The sequence below is a fragment of the Galeopterus variegatus genome, unplaced genomic scaffold (assembly GCF_000696425.1).
Source record: "Galeopterus variegatus unplaced genomic scaffold, G_variegatus-3.0.2 Scaffold1217, whole genome shotgun sequence".
NCBI lineage: Eukaryota > Metazoa > Chordata > Mammalia > Dermoptera > Cynocephalidae > Galeopterus > Galeopterus variegatus.
Window position 1 is genome coordinate 253,214 of NW_007727328.1, and position 16,183 is coordinate 269,396.

Genomic DNA, 16,183 nt, shown 5'->3' on the forward strand with positions numbered 1-16,183 from the left:
GGCTTGGCCTTGCCGTGCGCCTGCGCCTGCGCCGCCGCCTCCAGCTTGTAGGCGCCGCTGCTGCTCGCCGGCGACGTGGCGCTCTTGGGCAGCGGCGGCAGCGGGTGCTCCGGCCGCTCGGCCTCCATGGCGAAGCTGACGGGCCGCAGGAAGCAGATGTCCAGGCTGGACTCGGAAGAGGCGGGCGAGCAGTTCTCGAAGAGGGCCGGAGCCTGGAAGGGCTCCTCGTCGTAGGGCGCGGGCAGCGCGAAGATCTCGCCGCCGTACTCGAACTCCTCGTAGCCCGCCGGCACGTAGCCGCGGGCGTCGGGCATGAGCTCGGCCGGGGCGCGCAGGGAGCGCTCCACGTTGCTCAGCGGCTCGGCCGGAGTGGGCTCGAAGTCCATCTCCGGAATGGCCTGCAGCGGCCCGGCCAGCGCCTTCACGTCCTGCTCGGCCGCACAGAACTGCGCCGGCGCCAGGAGGCTCTCGGGCCTCTCGTGCTTTCTGCCCTCCATCTCCCAGTCACTGGGCTTCCCGGGCTGCATGGTCTCCATCAAGCTTTGCTGCTGTTGGCTCTTCTTCACCGGGGGCATCAGATGTCTTTAAAGGGGAAACAATACAAAAGAGGTGTGCCAACGGCGCAAGACTGGGACCAACACATCCTGCCAGCTGCTCTGCTCTCCTCTCCGCCCTTTCCAGGCGCCTACGTGTTACCTACCAAGCTCCGCGAACTTCCCCAGCTAAGGAGTTCCCACGAACTCTTATTCCCAAGCGACAGAGTGGAAATGGCTGGCCGTAAAGCGGATGCCCGAAATTATTCATCTGTGCTTCTCATAGGCGAGGCCAGACTGCGTAGACGTGGCCGGCCGGCCAGGGCCTGGCCGCACCTCCACCTCTCAGTGTCTCAAGGCACCGCTTGTCAACGCTCTTCCCTCCCTTACTTGCTCTAACAGTCATACAAAATAAGGAAAACTCAACTTTTGCTCTACTCGTGGATTTTCACGCTTAAAAGCAAATTCCTGTATGAAGTAAATGTGGCATGAACTCTAAAACTGTTGAAGACTATGTTGGACTCACTGTACTCTTCTGTGTAAATGTGAAATTTTCATAATGTTTAAAAAGAAAAAAATTCCTTGTGACTATAAAGCTTCTACCCACAAAGCATTACCAAAAGGTAAAAGCTGTCACTTTGAATATGCCCACTTTCATGGAGGCTTTTTTTGTTTTTTGGAATCATGGATAACGAATACAAAGCAGGATAGCGTATCTGTCCTACTTTGGGATGTGGTTTCCCAGTTGTGTTGGACTTTAACTGCCAGACATATGTAAATGGACTACTGCACATTGACCAAAAGTGGCTATTCTAGTTAGTATCTGTTTATATTTTAATTCTACCACCAAAAAAAGCAGGAAGAATGCAAATGTAAACTCTGAGTTTCTCACACTGGTAATCTTAAAATGAAAATAAAGTCCCACATTTATAAATGTGGAAAGAAATAGTGAAGCAAAATATTGAGCTGACTCAAATTCTCTTTTAACTTGGACAACTGCTATTGGGTTTGATTTTCCCTACGTGGAGTGCAAGGACAGCCATATGGTTTCAGTCCAGGTATAATCTCTATGTGTAGATTTCATTTTTTGGCTCTATTTGTTGCACATCAAAGAAGATGAGTTGTGTCATTTTCAAGCGTTAAAGTGATTCACAAAGTAAATATCCGCTTTCTGCCTCTTCCCACTCTACGACTGCCCCTAAACATTAGCATCTGGTCAGCTGCTTGGCTGTCACATATAGGCCAAATGGGGCAGTGGGGAAGAAGGAGTCCTGTTGATCATACTCCTGATCCAAACTGGCCTATTAACCCACACAGACTATCTGGGAACCGACAGCATTGTCGTTAACCTTTCCACAGCAACAGGTGCTTACGTGACAGCGGGGCCAGAACTGGGAGCAGAAGGGTAGGGTTGCAGCATCTCTTCTGAGTGGATCCCACTATCACGGACAGCCTCAGGGCCTACAGTGGGGGAAGCATCTTGCCCGGCGTTTGCACACTGGGAAGCCAGCCCTTTGTACAGCTTTGCCAGGGATGACCTAATAGGATGGAAGTAATAATTCTCAGGTTGTGCAGTGGGAAACTAGCTCCCTGAGCACACAGATTATGCCAAAAAAGATATAGTTGTCTCTCAGATGAAGCTTGCTGTGAAGGTCTCTCTCTCCAGGGCTGTCTACAAACCAGGTAGCTTACATTAATGGGTTACATTATAGGGTGCAGGTTGGCTGCTGGGTGGGAGTAGGATACTGATTAATTGGCTGAAAAGAGCTTGTGGGAAGGGAGGTTCTAGAGAGACATCTTCTGTTAGAGAAGATCTGGCTTGGGAAATAGCATCTTTTTCTGGTCTGAAGCACCCACAGAAATGATTCTGTTTTCCTTCACGTGAGTTGGGATGAGGTTGAAGGAAATCCAGGTCATTAGGAAGCTCTTCTATGGGCTGTTTCTGTTCCCTCTGAACCTCAGAGTCTCCCTAATCAGCCCTTCCTGTTTCTTCCTAATGTGAAATCTCTTGAAACCTTTCTCCCTTATTTGCTTTATTTTTATTCATAGCACTTATTTATTTGCTCCCTGTTCAGCTCAAAAAAGTAAGGTCCACTTGGCAGGGATTTGGGGCTGTTTTGTTCATTGCAGTATAACGTGAGTAGAACAGTGCCTGATAACGCAACAGGTGTTCAATAAATATTTGTTGAATTAATGAAAGAAACTATATTGTCCTTTAAACTGCAATTTTGAACCTGGCAAGTTTAGAGAAACAATTATTTTTGGGGTGGTTAGCAACATGAGATAAGAGGGGGTCTACATAGGCATTCAAGTGAAAGTGCTTTTCTTCTAAAGTAATATCCACCAGGTAGTAGGTGCCTCCCTACTGTAGCCAGTTGGCCACCTCTCTTCCCTCCCCTTCTCTCTTTGTTCTACCTCCCATCACTGCATTTCAGCCACTTAACGCACAGTGTGGTTGCTTGTGACAGATACCCGTATTGACTGATCTGTATCCCTGCTCTTAGAAGTTTTTGATTGACCCTCTAGACTGCACCATCAGAAGCTTACTTCTTAAGCTTTTTCCGTTTCTGAATAAGCAAATCTTCATTGCATTGAAACAGCAGGGTGTAGTGTGAGATAAATACTCGGAGGCGCTGAACACACACCAGTAGTAGATAATAATCGGGGTGTTCCTGCTCTGTGAACTTCAGGACATTCTGGATGAAGGAAAAAAAGAAGCAGCGTTGCATAATTAGAATGAAAAGTTGTTTTGTCTCTTCTGTACCTTACCTTGATCTTGATCTATTGTGAGAGTTTAGTAGCCATTTAAGTAAAACAACTAATAACAATACTTATGACCCATCTAATTATAAGCCGAAAGGTCAGACTTGCTGCTCTTTGTTACACAAAAGGAAAGAAAATAAGTCATTATTGTTCCTGTTTAAGTTGGATGTGAACATAAAATAATTCAATCTGAAGTTAGAAATATCTACTAATTAGATCTCTGAAGTATCAGAGGCATTCTAACAATTACTATCTATAAGCGATTCCTTAAACAGGTCAGACTGATGGTGAGAACATCAGTCCTCAGGGCAGGCTGGGGTGGGGGGTGAGGACGTTTATGATCAAGCCTGGCCTGCTGGCCCCTCCTATTGCCTACTGTGCTATAGTGGAGCACGCATGTGACTTGAATTTGGGAAAGCTAACATTATTGAGTACTTCCTATTGTCAGCCACTAAGCTCTTTACATATGTTATCTCATTTAATTTTTACCACAGCCTGGTTAGATAGGTACAATTATTACCTCCATTTAACAAATAAGGAAATCAAGGCACAGAGAAGTGATCCTCTTTAGATCACACATCTAGTGAATAATGGAAGAAGGATTTGAACTCAAACACTAGAACCAGAGCTTATTTACCATACCCTACTGCTTGCAAGACCTGGGTTTCAGTCTTAGTTTTTTCACCTGCTAGGCATGTTAACTTGGGCAAATTACTTAACTTCTTTGGTCCTCCATTTCCTCATCTCAAAAGTGGTAACAATCATACCTATTTCATGAGATTGTTGAAAGGATTAAATGAGATAATTATTGTTAGAAAATGCTTTTAGTATCTAAAGCCATATGCAATTGAAAGACTTTTTAATATTGATATTGGGCTACTTTTACCTGAGATTAATCCCAAGCATTTCTAAGATGCTTTCACTGAATTATTTTAAATCAGCCAGCAATTAAAACAGAACAGGTGGGTAGTGGGAAGAAGAGGAGCTGGTAGGGGGTGGTGAGCCTCTCAACTCTACTTCCTCCAAGATGCCCTATGGGAAAATGGTGTGGAGAAGTCAGCTCATCAGCTTCCTAATGCCTCTTCTGTGATATAAAGCATAAGTGTGGTGTGGTAGAACCTTGGACCCAAGGCAAAAGTAAGTAGTTGGGATAGCAGATAAGTGGGCATGTTAGATCGATATTTAGATGCCAGGGGATGACATTTAGATGGCTATAGAACCAAAGCGGGAGGGACTGCATAAGGTGCTCGGAATCTAGCAGGAATGAATGGTTATAGAAACATCCTGGATCAGCAGAGGTAGAGATCACCGGTAAAGAAAGATAGAACTTCAAAGGTAGACATCACGAGCCGAAAATTTCCAGAGATAGAAATTTCAGCTTCTAACAGAGTATGATGGGTTTTGGGGTAATCCTAACAATCTAAGCTATGTCAATAAATACTTCTTAGAAATATTAATGATTCCTTGAGCCTTTACAGTATTTCTCAATTGGAAGCCAAAAACAAAGTTTAGCATGAAAATCACTTTGGTGGTTTGCCCAGCCATGCCTACCTGCAGATGTATCAGATATTCAGGGATGCGCTGGACTATGTGAAAAAACAGTGTGTAGATGTCAGATTTAATTTCTTCATCACCCTGAATGAAAGAAAGGTGGAGTCACTCTTCAGTATCCCTTCAGCTCTGGCAGCAGAACCCCAGAGTTGGCCCCACCAGAATAGGAAGGGTTTACTCCCAGAGCATCTTCTTCCCAGAGACTGTCATCAAACATTGATCTCTTATTGGAGAGACCATATGTCTTCTCTAGTACGGAGCTTATCATATATGAGGGTGTTTCAAAAAGTTAGTGGAAAAACTGAATTAAAAGATAATAATGAATCTTTGCATTAACTTTTTGAAGACCCCTCATACTCTTTTTTAATCCACCCCAATTTCCAAACTACCCTCTCCTTTCCCTCATCTTAGCACAGTGCTAGACAGAAGTGGACACTCAATAATATTTGAGTTGAATCCATTCATTAAGATTCTCCAGCAAGAAATCATTAAAATGGTTTACTAATAGGTTCTAAGGGTGAGTTGGAGCCTTGTGAGAATTGGGAAGGGAGTAATTAGAAACTGATCGGGTGGCCTGGCAGCAGAAAACATGTTGGACTTTTTCTGTGTCCCCTCCGTTTCCTTCTCTGTCTTTCCCAGATATTTGCTGAATGCTAACATGTCAGGCTTGCGAGTAGGTCGGGAGTAGTCGGGGGTTGAAGTAGAAAGTTAATTAGACGAAGCCTCTCATCTCTTGTAAAACTTGATTAATTCTCAGCGTTGGGACTCTGTTACTGTCTTTTTTTTTTTTTTACTGACCTAAAATAACTAGAATTGTTACATATTTGTATGTAGTTATTGAGCACCTAATGTATCACTGCAGTAGCAATATTTAAAGGAACGCAGCTAGAGCCACTTTATAATCTTATAAACTAACAGACAATGGATGACTTGAGTTTTATATTCAGATTCATATCTTCTGAGCCTGAAAAAGAAAAAAAGAAGACACCACATACACCATGCAAGCTGCAGCCTGAAGATCTCTGTGTAGAACATCTGTTCACTTTGTAGTTCTGATGGAATGGAATGGAGGGTCAGTAGGCAGGGCAAAGACAAAGCAATGGCACTGACCCTTGACTGGGCTCCTTTAATCCCAGGCACGAGTAAATGCAGTGGCTCTTTCCAGACCATTTTCCAGCCTGGAAAACAAGCTCAGAGTGCATGTGCGGTATCAACTGGGTGGATGAGTAACATCATATAGATAACTTGTGTAAACAAAGGACAGCACATACATAGAGTTAACTCACCTCCTTCAGAACGACAACATGAACCAATGCAATGCATTCAGGCAGGTCCCTTAGGTAGGCGACATAATAATCCAAGAAATTATTCTTTAAAACAAACATAAAAATGCATGGTTAGAACCTCGAAACAGGAATGATAATATTTTTACAGAGCCATGTATTTTGAAAAGAAGTACTTTGCAGAAATCTGAATCATTCATTTAACATGTACTTTAATATCTTTTTGGGTTTTATTCATCTTTTTTAAAAAACCTTTTTGGTTTTAAAGTAAACATCCCTACAGTTTGGGAACCAAAACTCAGTAGCCATGGCTTAATGAGAGAAAGTGAAATAATAAACCAAGGGAAGAGGGAGGCTCATGTAAGTTAAAGAAGTATTTTTAAATTGTTAAGTAATAAAAATGCATATTTTGTTTTTGTAATTTCTTTTCATTTCAATCATTACTTCCAAATGAGAAACTTTACCCAACCCATCTCATATTATCTAGACCAGTGGTTCTCAATGTTTTCTATTAGTTGCATATTGACCTATGCAGCATCTCTTCAGGAAAACGATTTTTAGCTTTCAAAGTTGTATTCCCATAGGTATAATAATTCTCAGCTCCAGGAAGCATACAGTATACAAATGTGTAAAAGTGATATTGGAGGGATAGCATTTGATGGAGTTTGGATGTATTGTCCTCCCAGAACTTGTGGAAATCTGATCCCTAGTGTGACAGTTTGAGTCCCTCATGAATGGATTACTGCTCTCCCTTGGTGGGGGGAGTAATGTGTGAGTTCTCACTCCATTAGTTCCCGCAAGAGCTGGTTGTTTAAAAGACCCTGGCACCTCCTCTCTCTCTCTCTTGCTTCCGCTTGCCATGTGATCTGCTTGTACCTGCCGTCGGCTGCCATTTTCCACCATGAGTAGACGCAGCCTGAGGTCCATTCCTTTCCGCTTGTACCTGCCGTCGGCTGCCATTTTCCACCATGAGTAGACGCAGCCTGAGGTCCATTCCAGATGCAGCTGTCCCAGAATCATAAGCCAAATAAACCTCTGTTCTTTATAAATTGCCCAGTCTCAGGTATTTCTGTTATAGCAACACAAAATGGACTAATACAGCATTTCATCCATTTTAATCTATACGAGTAAATAATTAGTAAGCTTTGTATTGTTACCCACAGTTGAGAACCATTGATATACAGAAGTCGATTGTAGGCAAAATCTGGCTACAATCAGACTGATTTTAATTAGCCCACACAATATTTTAAAAATAAAATTTCACACAATACTCTGGATTCCCAGGTTTTCTTAAAATATCAGAAAATCTGGCAACTCTAGTCCTTTTTTCCTGCATAATAACTGGATAAAGCTGTTCCTTGTAGAAATACATATGTGCTTCACTTGAGCGCACTTCCCACCAGTCCATGTTGTGTTACATTCTGCTCAGTCCACTCATTTACATCACTGTCTGACCCTGTATGCATTTGAGTTTGCAACTTCTGGCCTAGACAATATTTACTTTGTAGAACATTATAGAGATTTCAAAACTTAGCACCCTTTCTCCAAGGAAGCAAAAACAAAAAACATTCAAGACAAATAGCCACCCATCACATTTTTTAAAATCTCTAATGAATGAAAATTATGTGTGAAAATACAAACCCTTATATTTATTTTATATGTATGAATGGATATACAGTATATGTGTGTGTATACAGTATATGTGTGTGTCATGCACCACATAATGACATTTCAGTCAATGACAGACTGCATATCTGATGGTGGCTATACCATAAGTTTAGATGTGTAGTAGGCTATCCCATCTAGGTTTGTGTAAGTACATTCTGTGATATTGGCACACAACAAAATCACCCGACTCATTTCTTAGAACGTATCTCCATCGTTAAGCAATGCTTGACTCACATAATCACATACACACATACACATGCATACTCAGTGGAGGCAGTTGTAGTACAGTGTAGAGTTATGAACTGTTAGTTAGAAGATATAACAGGGCTTAGTCACAGATCTCCACCTACCTAGCTAGCTGGGTAATTCTAGCAGTCTTTTAATCTCTTTGAGCCTTACTCCATTATCTGTAGAATGGAGAGGCGGTTCCTCTAGCTCCAAAATTCACTGATTCTAGATTCTCCACTAAGAGAAGCAAATGAGTGAGACACAGATTCATATAATTAAAGTTTATAGAGGGGGAAATAAAAAACCTTACCTCATCATTTGTTAACTTAAGGAATAAATCTCCAAGGACTCCTTGACGTGGCCACTTCAGGACCCTTTCCTGCAGTGCATGAAGCAAATCCAGGTGCTGCTGGACAATGTACCGTAAAGAGCCAGGAAAGAGGCTTGAAACAGAACATGGATAGAATCACACAAACCAGGTGTAGAAAAGAAAAGACCCTACAAGAATATATGCAGCAGATCCCATTTCCCCAGTCATCCAAAATACTCCGAGTAACAGGTCTGCATTTAGGATTTTTTTTTAAAAGTTTGTCATTGTAGACCTCACAGCAGATATCCCCAGACTATGAGAAAACCCTTTTACTGATGCGCCTGTACAAACGTCTGTTGAACTAATAAAGAGCACATCACTTGAATGACCTTTTTAAAGCTAACGAGTTCACTCTCATTTATATGACACTCAGTGGAAATTCTAAGGGAAATCTTTTTCAATGTTTGAAAGTTATGCCCATGTGATGTTGAAAATAATCTGTTCTAATTAGAGCTGTAGATTAAGGTGACTTTGGTCATTCTTAATGACCTGCGCAGGAGACTGCTACTTAGATAAGTAAGAAATTTTGCTTAAAGCTGGCAACTAAAAGCCCAGGGGGTTGGAGGTATGAAAGGGTTCCTTTTTGCCTTTCCTTCAGTTTCTAAGAGGAATATTGGGCAAGGACAGAGTCTTGCCTGGGTAGGCCACAGACCAGGCCTGGCCTGCTTCTCCCTGGAGCTTCATAGAGCCCCTCTCCTACCCTCACATTCCTCTGCTCCGTCTCTCCATGTGCCTCATTTTTTTCCAGAGGAAATGAAGGGAGGAAGAGAGAAGTCAGAGAAGGGTGGGGTGGAGAGGAGAGATAGAAAGAAAATCATAGGAGGAGAAAGGGTCTGGATGGAGAAGGGTGAGATGGTCGGGAGCCTATAGAAATGAGGAAGGAAGGAAGAGAAGGCAATGGAGTTGTGCTGGGCTACAGCAAGGATTTGAGCTCTAACGTGGTGACTTAGGGGAACTGAAGGCAGGTTCCCTTGTGTTTTCAACACCACAGGTTTAACAGAGATGAAAGTGATGGCCAGCTTGTCACTGAGAGCTGAACTTGTTTAAATATTTCCCCAGGATCTAATGAGAGTAAATAGTGAACAACTGGGACTTTTGTTGGAACAATAAGGAGATCAGATTGAGAGGAGGTTTTTTTCAACCCATTTCCATGCAAAGCAAAGGATCCCCTGTAGCTATAGGTCAGAGAAGACACACAAACACCAGAAGAGGGTACCTAGCCCCCTATGAAAATATACAAGGAAACCTTCCATTCCCACTTTCAGTTTTGTCCCCTTCACCTACTATGCCATGAATCTTCACCTATGCAAAGCCAGCTGATCCATAACACAAGACAAGGGGCCTCAATCTGAGCTCTTATGGACAGAGCAGTGGGCTAGGAAGATCTAAGTAGTCCCTGTCCAGGGGTGGCTAGTAAACACATTAATTGGGGGAAGACGTAAACATGACAGAGGAAAGCACACCAAATCGTACTGAAAGAGCAAAATACTATATCAGCAAAAGATCCACATGTGAAAGATTTCTCCCACCCAGAGGCTATAAATGACTTTGGGTAAAAAATATTCCTGATGTGACACGGAATGATGTTAGGCCACCATGGTGAGATCTGACTTTGTGATGAGTTATCTGTACGGGCTATGTAACATGTCTTGGATTATCTCTTTTCCTCTCTTTCTCTCTCTCTTTCTAGAAAGCTGCCTTCTGCTACACTGTACTTGCAGCGTTGGAGAGCTGGTATCAACTTCTCCTGCACTATTCACTGGGATAATTGAGATTACAGAGTGGAATCAAAGGAGGCTAATGCTCCCATGCAGTGTTGTAGAAACACGTAGGTTACATGGTGAGCAATGACCTACAGTGGATTCCATACCAGATATTGAAAACAGGCTTTAAATTTTTTTTATTTAATAAGACTATTATTTGAAATGAGGGAGGAGTGTGGAGGGTTGAGGTAGAAGATGGAGAGCAGAGGGAGAAAGAAGGAAAAAGTGCAGACACAACCTATGTCACTGTTTTGCCTAGTGCCAGACCTGACTCCCAGATCAGCTTTTTCATGAAGACAAAAGTATTAAGGGCTCAGCTTTTTTTTCTATTCCTTATAGGAGGTGATATTACAGCAACATAAGCAGTTTATTCTTTCTAAAGCCTTCAAAGTTATTTCAGCTCCCAACAATATAGTACTTAACCAGTGAGGAAAATAAACTAAAAGCCATCAAGGAAAATCCAGTTATAGTTTCAGATTAATAACTTAGCTCTTGCCAGTCCAGTATTAGGCCAAAATAACTCCTGAGCTTCAGCAGCAGCAGATTACAATCATGTGTGCTGGGCATTGGTAACAAAACATATGTCACTTAGTGGTGATCTGTAGTACAAAGCCTGCTGAGCTCTTGGCGCATGTGGCACAGGAGTTTAGCTTATAACTTAGCTAAGTGTCAACCCTGCCAAGCTGCTCATGGCTCCTCCCCACAATGTTCAGACAGGACTGTTTGATCCTGACGTTGTGGCTCTAACTGGGTGAATAAGACCCAAAAAAGCTCAGAACTCCAGCTTCTGTCATCTTCCAGCAAATGAGCAATGGCCCCCAAGTTCTGCCCAGGCTTCAGCAGGCAGCAGGTGCCAGGCAGCTTCCAGCCCTCTCAGCCAGGGGCGGGGCTAGCTTGAAACAGGCTGAGGGGGCTCTTGAGCACTTCATTTTTTTCTAGAGAAAACCCAGCGTTTTATAGGTTTGAGAAGATGTGGCTGCCTCAGGTTTGAGTGTCAAGGTGTAGTTGCAGTGGGTGTTATTTTCATCTCAGGTTAGTTTTCAACAGGGTAGAAAGTGCTGAAGGCTATGGTTTGTGATGGGAAGCGAAGTAAATGTTAATAAATCTATTTTCATCTTTGCATGGAGAAAAATGCAAATAGGGAAAAGGAACCATCTCATTCTGCTCTGCATTTTATTCAGCTGGTCTATTTAAAGCACACAAAGAGGTTTCAGATACGCTTAGAGAAAAAGAGGAAATATAGCGAGTGAAGGAGGATAATGAAAATCTAACCATAAGGTGGAAAAATGGCAACACCAACAAGCCCAGAAGCAGACTTCACATTTAGTACAATCTAAGAGTATTGGAGTGAAGCTTTAGGGTTGAAGTCTATCTATGAAAAGAAAAAAGAGGCTTAGCTTAGCAAATAACTAACATGAATAGCACTATCATGGATATGATGAAATATGAAATAACTATTACCTTAACTTTCATGGAGGATTGTATTCTAGTTCTCAATTTTTTACTCTTGTAGGATTTGGGAGAGAGATCCACTCCTTCCTCAGTGATGGGTCATGAAAAAACATCTTAGAAAAGTAGGAAGCGACAGCAGGACAAAAAGGGCTTGATTATTCAGCAAGCTGAGACTGCATGTAGTACCCTATTTGGCAAGCCAACTGAGATTTGAAGTAAGCACTCACAGGATGTTCAAGAGGGAAGCCTGAGTTTTCACATAGCAAGAGACAGAAATTCATACTTCTGGCTATCTGAGAAACTTAACATATTGCTTATTGTTAGTCAAGGTGGTGTCCTTGAAACCACAGGGTCTTAGAGAAGCTGTGATGTGAAGCATGCAAGGCACAGAGCCAGACAGGCCTGGATTTGAAGTCTGGCCTAACTGGCTGTATGGCTTTAAACTTCTCTGGATCTTAGTTTCTTCATTTGTGGGGTAGGATTCACAGGGTTGTGATCAAGATTTTAAGAAGTTATAAATCAAGTGCCTTGCATAGGGCCTGGTTACTATGTTCCAGAGTAAACAGTTCTCTATTTCTCTTTCTCCACCCTTGTCTCCCTCCCCAAATTTTCAGAGAATAGGAGGAGATGCAGCTGTCTTACTTAGAATCTTAGATGCAGAAGCGAAGCCACACCAGAAGGTAGACTCGCCTTTAGACGTGCTTTATGTAAACTGAGCAGGTCTTTGGCAACAGCAAGATAGCTGGTGGCTGCAGAGACTTTCCCAGAGGCCTGAAGGGGCAGCTAGGAGGGTGAGACAAGCAGGATTGGGGTCTTGGAGGGGGAAGAAAGTGGTTGGATGGGGAAGGAAAAAGCAGCAAGAATCTGGGGGGCCACTGAGAGAAGGCAAAGCCCCCTGCCCAGCGCCTCTGCTGGTCCCAGCTTCAGCTGTGTCACACTGCCCTTGCCATCCTTGCTGCTTTGTATTGTGTCGACCTCAGATTGTCAGTAAAATAATTCTTGAAGATAGTCAAGCCACTGTGGGTTTGTCGGGAAATATTTCCTCACCTCAGTCATTTAGGTAGGGGGAGCGTTCTCTTTTAGTGACTGGGTATATTGCTGGCAGCTGCAAAGTCAAGTAAAATTGGGGGTGGTAAAGAACAGGAGAGTATATAATTAGAGGCTTCCCGAGGTAGATTTATAATTTATAAACCACCAGCGTGTGTTATCTGATGGACTATTTAAAGTAATAATGCTACTTTTGTCCATAATAGTCCATAATCCAGACCTTCCATTCATTTGAATTGACCTTTTTACTCAGTTATTCTGGTTTGTTACATCTTCCTTTTTCATCAAGTCTTACTTTCCTCCTTCCTGCTTTCTCCTGACAGAGAGGGAAGCAGAGAAAATCTATGATGGAAATTGAGGAGTGTTGTAACATTGGGGCTAGCATGCTGTTTCAATACATTGCTGACCCTCTGCAAGCTTAGCCCCAAATATATGTGCACACACACACACACACGCTTTCTCCTGACAGAGAGGGAAGCAGAGAAAATCTATGATGGAAATTGAGGAGTATTGTAACATTGGGGCTAGCATGCTGTTACAATACATTGCTGACCCTCTGCAAGCTTAGCCCCAAATATATGTGCACACACACACACACACTCTCATACATTACTTGGTACTATGGGATCACCGGAACAAATCATAAGAAAAGTCCAAGTCCAGAGCTCTATCAGCCCTGTAGCATTTATCTCATGGCCACTTAGTGCTTCAGACCTCCACCACATCCATCTCCTTGTACCTCTGTTAGACCCGTGACCCATGGGGATGTGCAGATGGCAGCAGAGAGCAATGCCGCTCTCATTGTAGAATTTATTCTCCCTTTAAGTTCTTAACACATACGTCTGGGACACTGCAGGCCCAGGAGACTATACTGTGCTCATTTTCTTACCTGCTGTATATCTAAGTTTGAGACTTGCCAGGGGTTACCTGCCATCACTGCAAATTCTCTTTTCAAAGACTATTTCTGGAACTCTTTATAGGCGCCAGAATTCCCAAAGTGGAAACATAAACAACTTACCTTAGATCCTAATCAATCTGAAAAGCAAAGGCAATGAATACATGGATACCTTCTCTCTTTGGAATTCCTCTTTCCATCTGACCCCTGGAATGTTGCCTTTATCTTCAGGATCAGAGAGATGTTAATGACATATTTTCTTTCGGATTCAAGCAGTTCTAGAGCCACAGTCTGTCTTTTAGCTTTAAAAACAAACCAAAGAAGGAGTTTTTGTTAACCACTGCTTCCCAAAATCCTATGAAATGACAGAAAGCAATAAAAAGCAATAAAAGGATATTGAAAGTAATAAAAAGAGACATCAGCAAGTTTTTGGAAGATCAGAAAGCAGAATGGAGATACGGTAATTCATTCAGTAGAGTGAAGGGCACAAAATCTTGGTGTTTCTGCCTGCAAAAGGGTAATCTGCTAAGAAGCAGCAGAAAGGCTCAAGGATTGGAGACACCAGGCACCAAAGAAAGTTCAAATAATGGGCAATGCTGAAAATAGGAGAAATAGCTGAAAGTCTACATAAGGTGCAATTTAATCTCCAGATCCTCATCTCCATGCCAGATAGCTTCCTCACTTCCACCCCATGGAAAATGGGAAAAATGAAACTAGAGAAGCTCTGGTGTCTAGGATATGTGCTCAAGACTGCAGATAACAGCAGTGAGAAGAGTTGAGACACCAAAATGAAAACAAGGGGATTCCTAGAAGGCTAGCATTCTGAACAGTGAGACTCCCTTAAGCCTCCTTTCCTTATGGGTTCCAGAATGCCAGCAGCTGGGCTTAACTCTCCAGCCAGGAGATTGGAGGGTCTTCCCCATGAGAAACTGAAGAACTGCCAAAGGGAAAAAGACCTATAGACACTGACATAAAGAGGTTACCTATCAAAAAGTTAATCACCACTTGATTAGCCTATCTATAATGAAGCCCACTTAGTGACAAGCTTAGCCAAGAGAATTTCCAGGGTTTTTTAAAGGTCTCTCTCTTACTTGTAAATAACTCCTAAGGATACTCAGATATTTGAGTAAAACTTACACCATAAAAGAAAGAGAAGGAAAAAATATATACACATACATTTTTTTTTAAAAAAGGTGGGGAGGAACAGAAAGGAACAGAGACAATGCAGGATACAAAAGAAAAAAAAATTTTAATCTTATAATTAATATAACCAAAGAGATAAAAGAAAAATATTCCAGCTGTTTAACAATTATAGGATGCTATTTTTAAAAAGAGAAAACAATCCAAGGAGAAGGAGGGGGAGGGAGAAGAGTAGGAGAAAGAGGAGGGGGAGGGGAAGGAGGAGGAAGAGAATGAAGAAGAAATTTTTTGACATTTTTTAAAAGTTGGCAAAAATTACAAGATATGGAACCAGCATAAATGTCCATCAACCAACAACCAAATAAGAAAAGTGTGATACATATATACAATGGTATACTACTCAGCTGTAAAAAAGAATGAAATTCTACCATTTGCAATAACATGCACAATGGTATACTACTCAGCTGTAAAAAAGAATGAAATTCTGCCATTCATAGCAACATGGATGAGCATGGAGAAAACCATGTTAAGTGAAATATGCCAGTCACAGAAAGAGAAATACTGCATGTCCTCATTCATATGTTGGAGCAAAGAAAGAAAGAGAGAGAGAGAGAGAGAGAGAGAGAGAGAGAGAGAAAGATCACAATAATATGAATTTTCAGNAGAGAGAGAGAGAGAGAGAGAGAGAGAGAGAGAGAAAGATCACAATAATATGAATTTTCAGAAGGAGAAAACAGAACTGTGGTTACAAGAGGTGAGAAAGAGGGAGAGGGAAGGGGTTAGTGAGAAACTGGTTAACAGACACAAAGAATGATTATGTTTTGTAATGACAAATATGCTAATTATCCTGGTTGGATCATCACATATTGTACACAAGTACTGATAGCTAACTCTGTACCCACAAATATGTATAATTGATTATGTGTCAATAAAAAAAAATAACATGGCAAAAGTTAAAAGAGTAGAAGGTAAAGTCAAGGCAATCTCCTCCCACCATTTGCCAAAATAAAAAATCTAAGAAGAAAGATATAGGGAAGAAAAATAGAAGAGAAAGAGATGACAGTTGAGAATATCATCCAGGAGATCCAACATCAAATTAGAATTTTCAGAGAAAAGAAAGAAAATGGATGAGAAGATATTAACCAATTAATAATAGAAAAAAAAAATCCCAGTATATGTATTTTAGAGGAAAGAGCCCATTGTGCTCAGCATAATTAATGGAAAAGACTCTCACATCAATGTAAGACACACCACATTAATGTGAGACTTTAGCACACCAAGGATAAAAAGAATATTCTAAAAGTTACCAGAAAGAAAAATCAAGTAACATACAAAGGACTGGGGATCAGAATGGTATTAGACTTTTCGACAGCAACATTAGACGCTAGAAGACAATGGAACAATTGCTTCAAAATGATGAGGGAAAATGATTTTATATTAAGCCAAATTATCAACCAAGTATGTAAAAGTTACTGGTTGATGTGTTCCAT

The 16,183-nt window shown here is 41.7% G+C and overlaps 1 protein-coding gene across 1 annotated transcript in view; it reads right to left on the reverse strand.

Moving 5' to 3' along the window:
- The window catches only part of ARHGEF33 (Rho guanine nucleotide exchange factor (GEF) 33), a 50,002-nt gene that overhangs the window by 13,266 nt on the left and 20,553 nt on the right, over window positions 1-16,183 (reverse strand). Inside the window, exons 8-14 of the mRNA XM_008575618.1 lie at window positions 13,726-13,855; window positions 8,337-8,469; window positions 6,134-6,217; window positions 4,848-4,931; window positions 3,081-3,229; window positions 1,907-2,071; window positions 4-582 (exon numbers count right to left, since the gene is read on the reverse strand). Of these exons, the coding sequence (XP_008573840.1) occupies window positions 4-582; window positions 1,907-2,071; window positions 3,081-3,229; window positions 4,848-4,931; window positions 6,134-6,217; window positions 8,337-8,469; window positions 13,726-13,855 (1,324 nt within the window). The remainder of the gene's footprint in view (window positions 1-3; window positions 583-1,906; window positions 2,072-3,080; window positions 3,230-4,847; window positions 4,932-6,133; window positions 6,218-8,336; window positions 8,470-13,725; window positions 13,856-16,183) is intronic.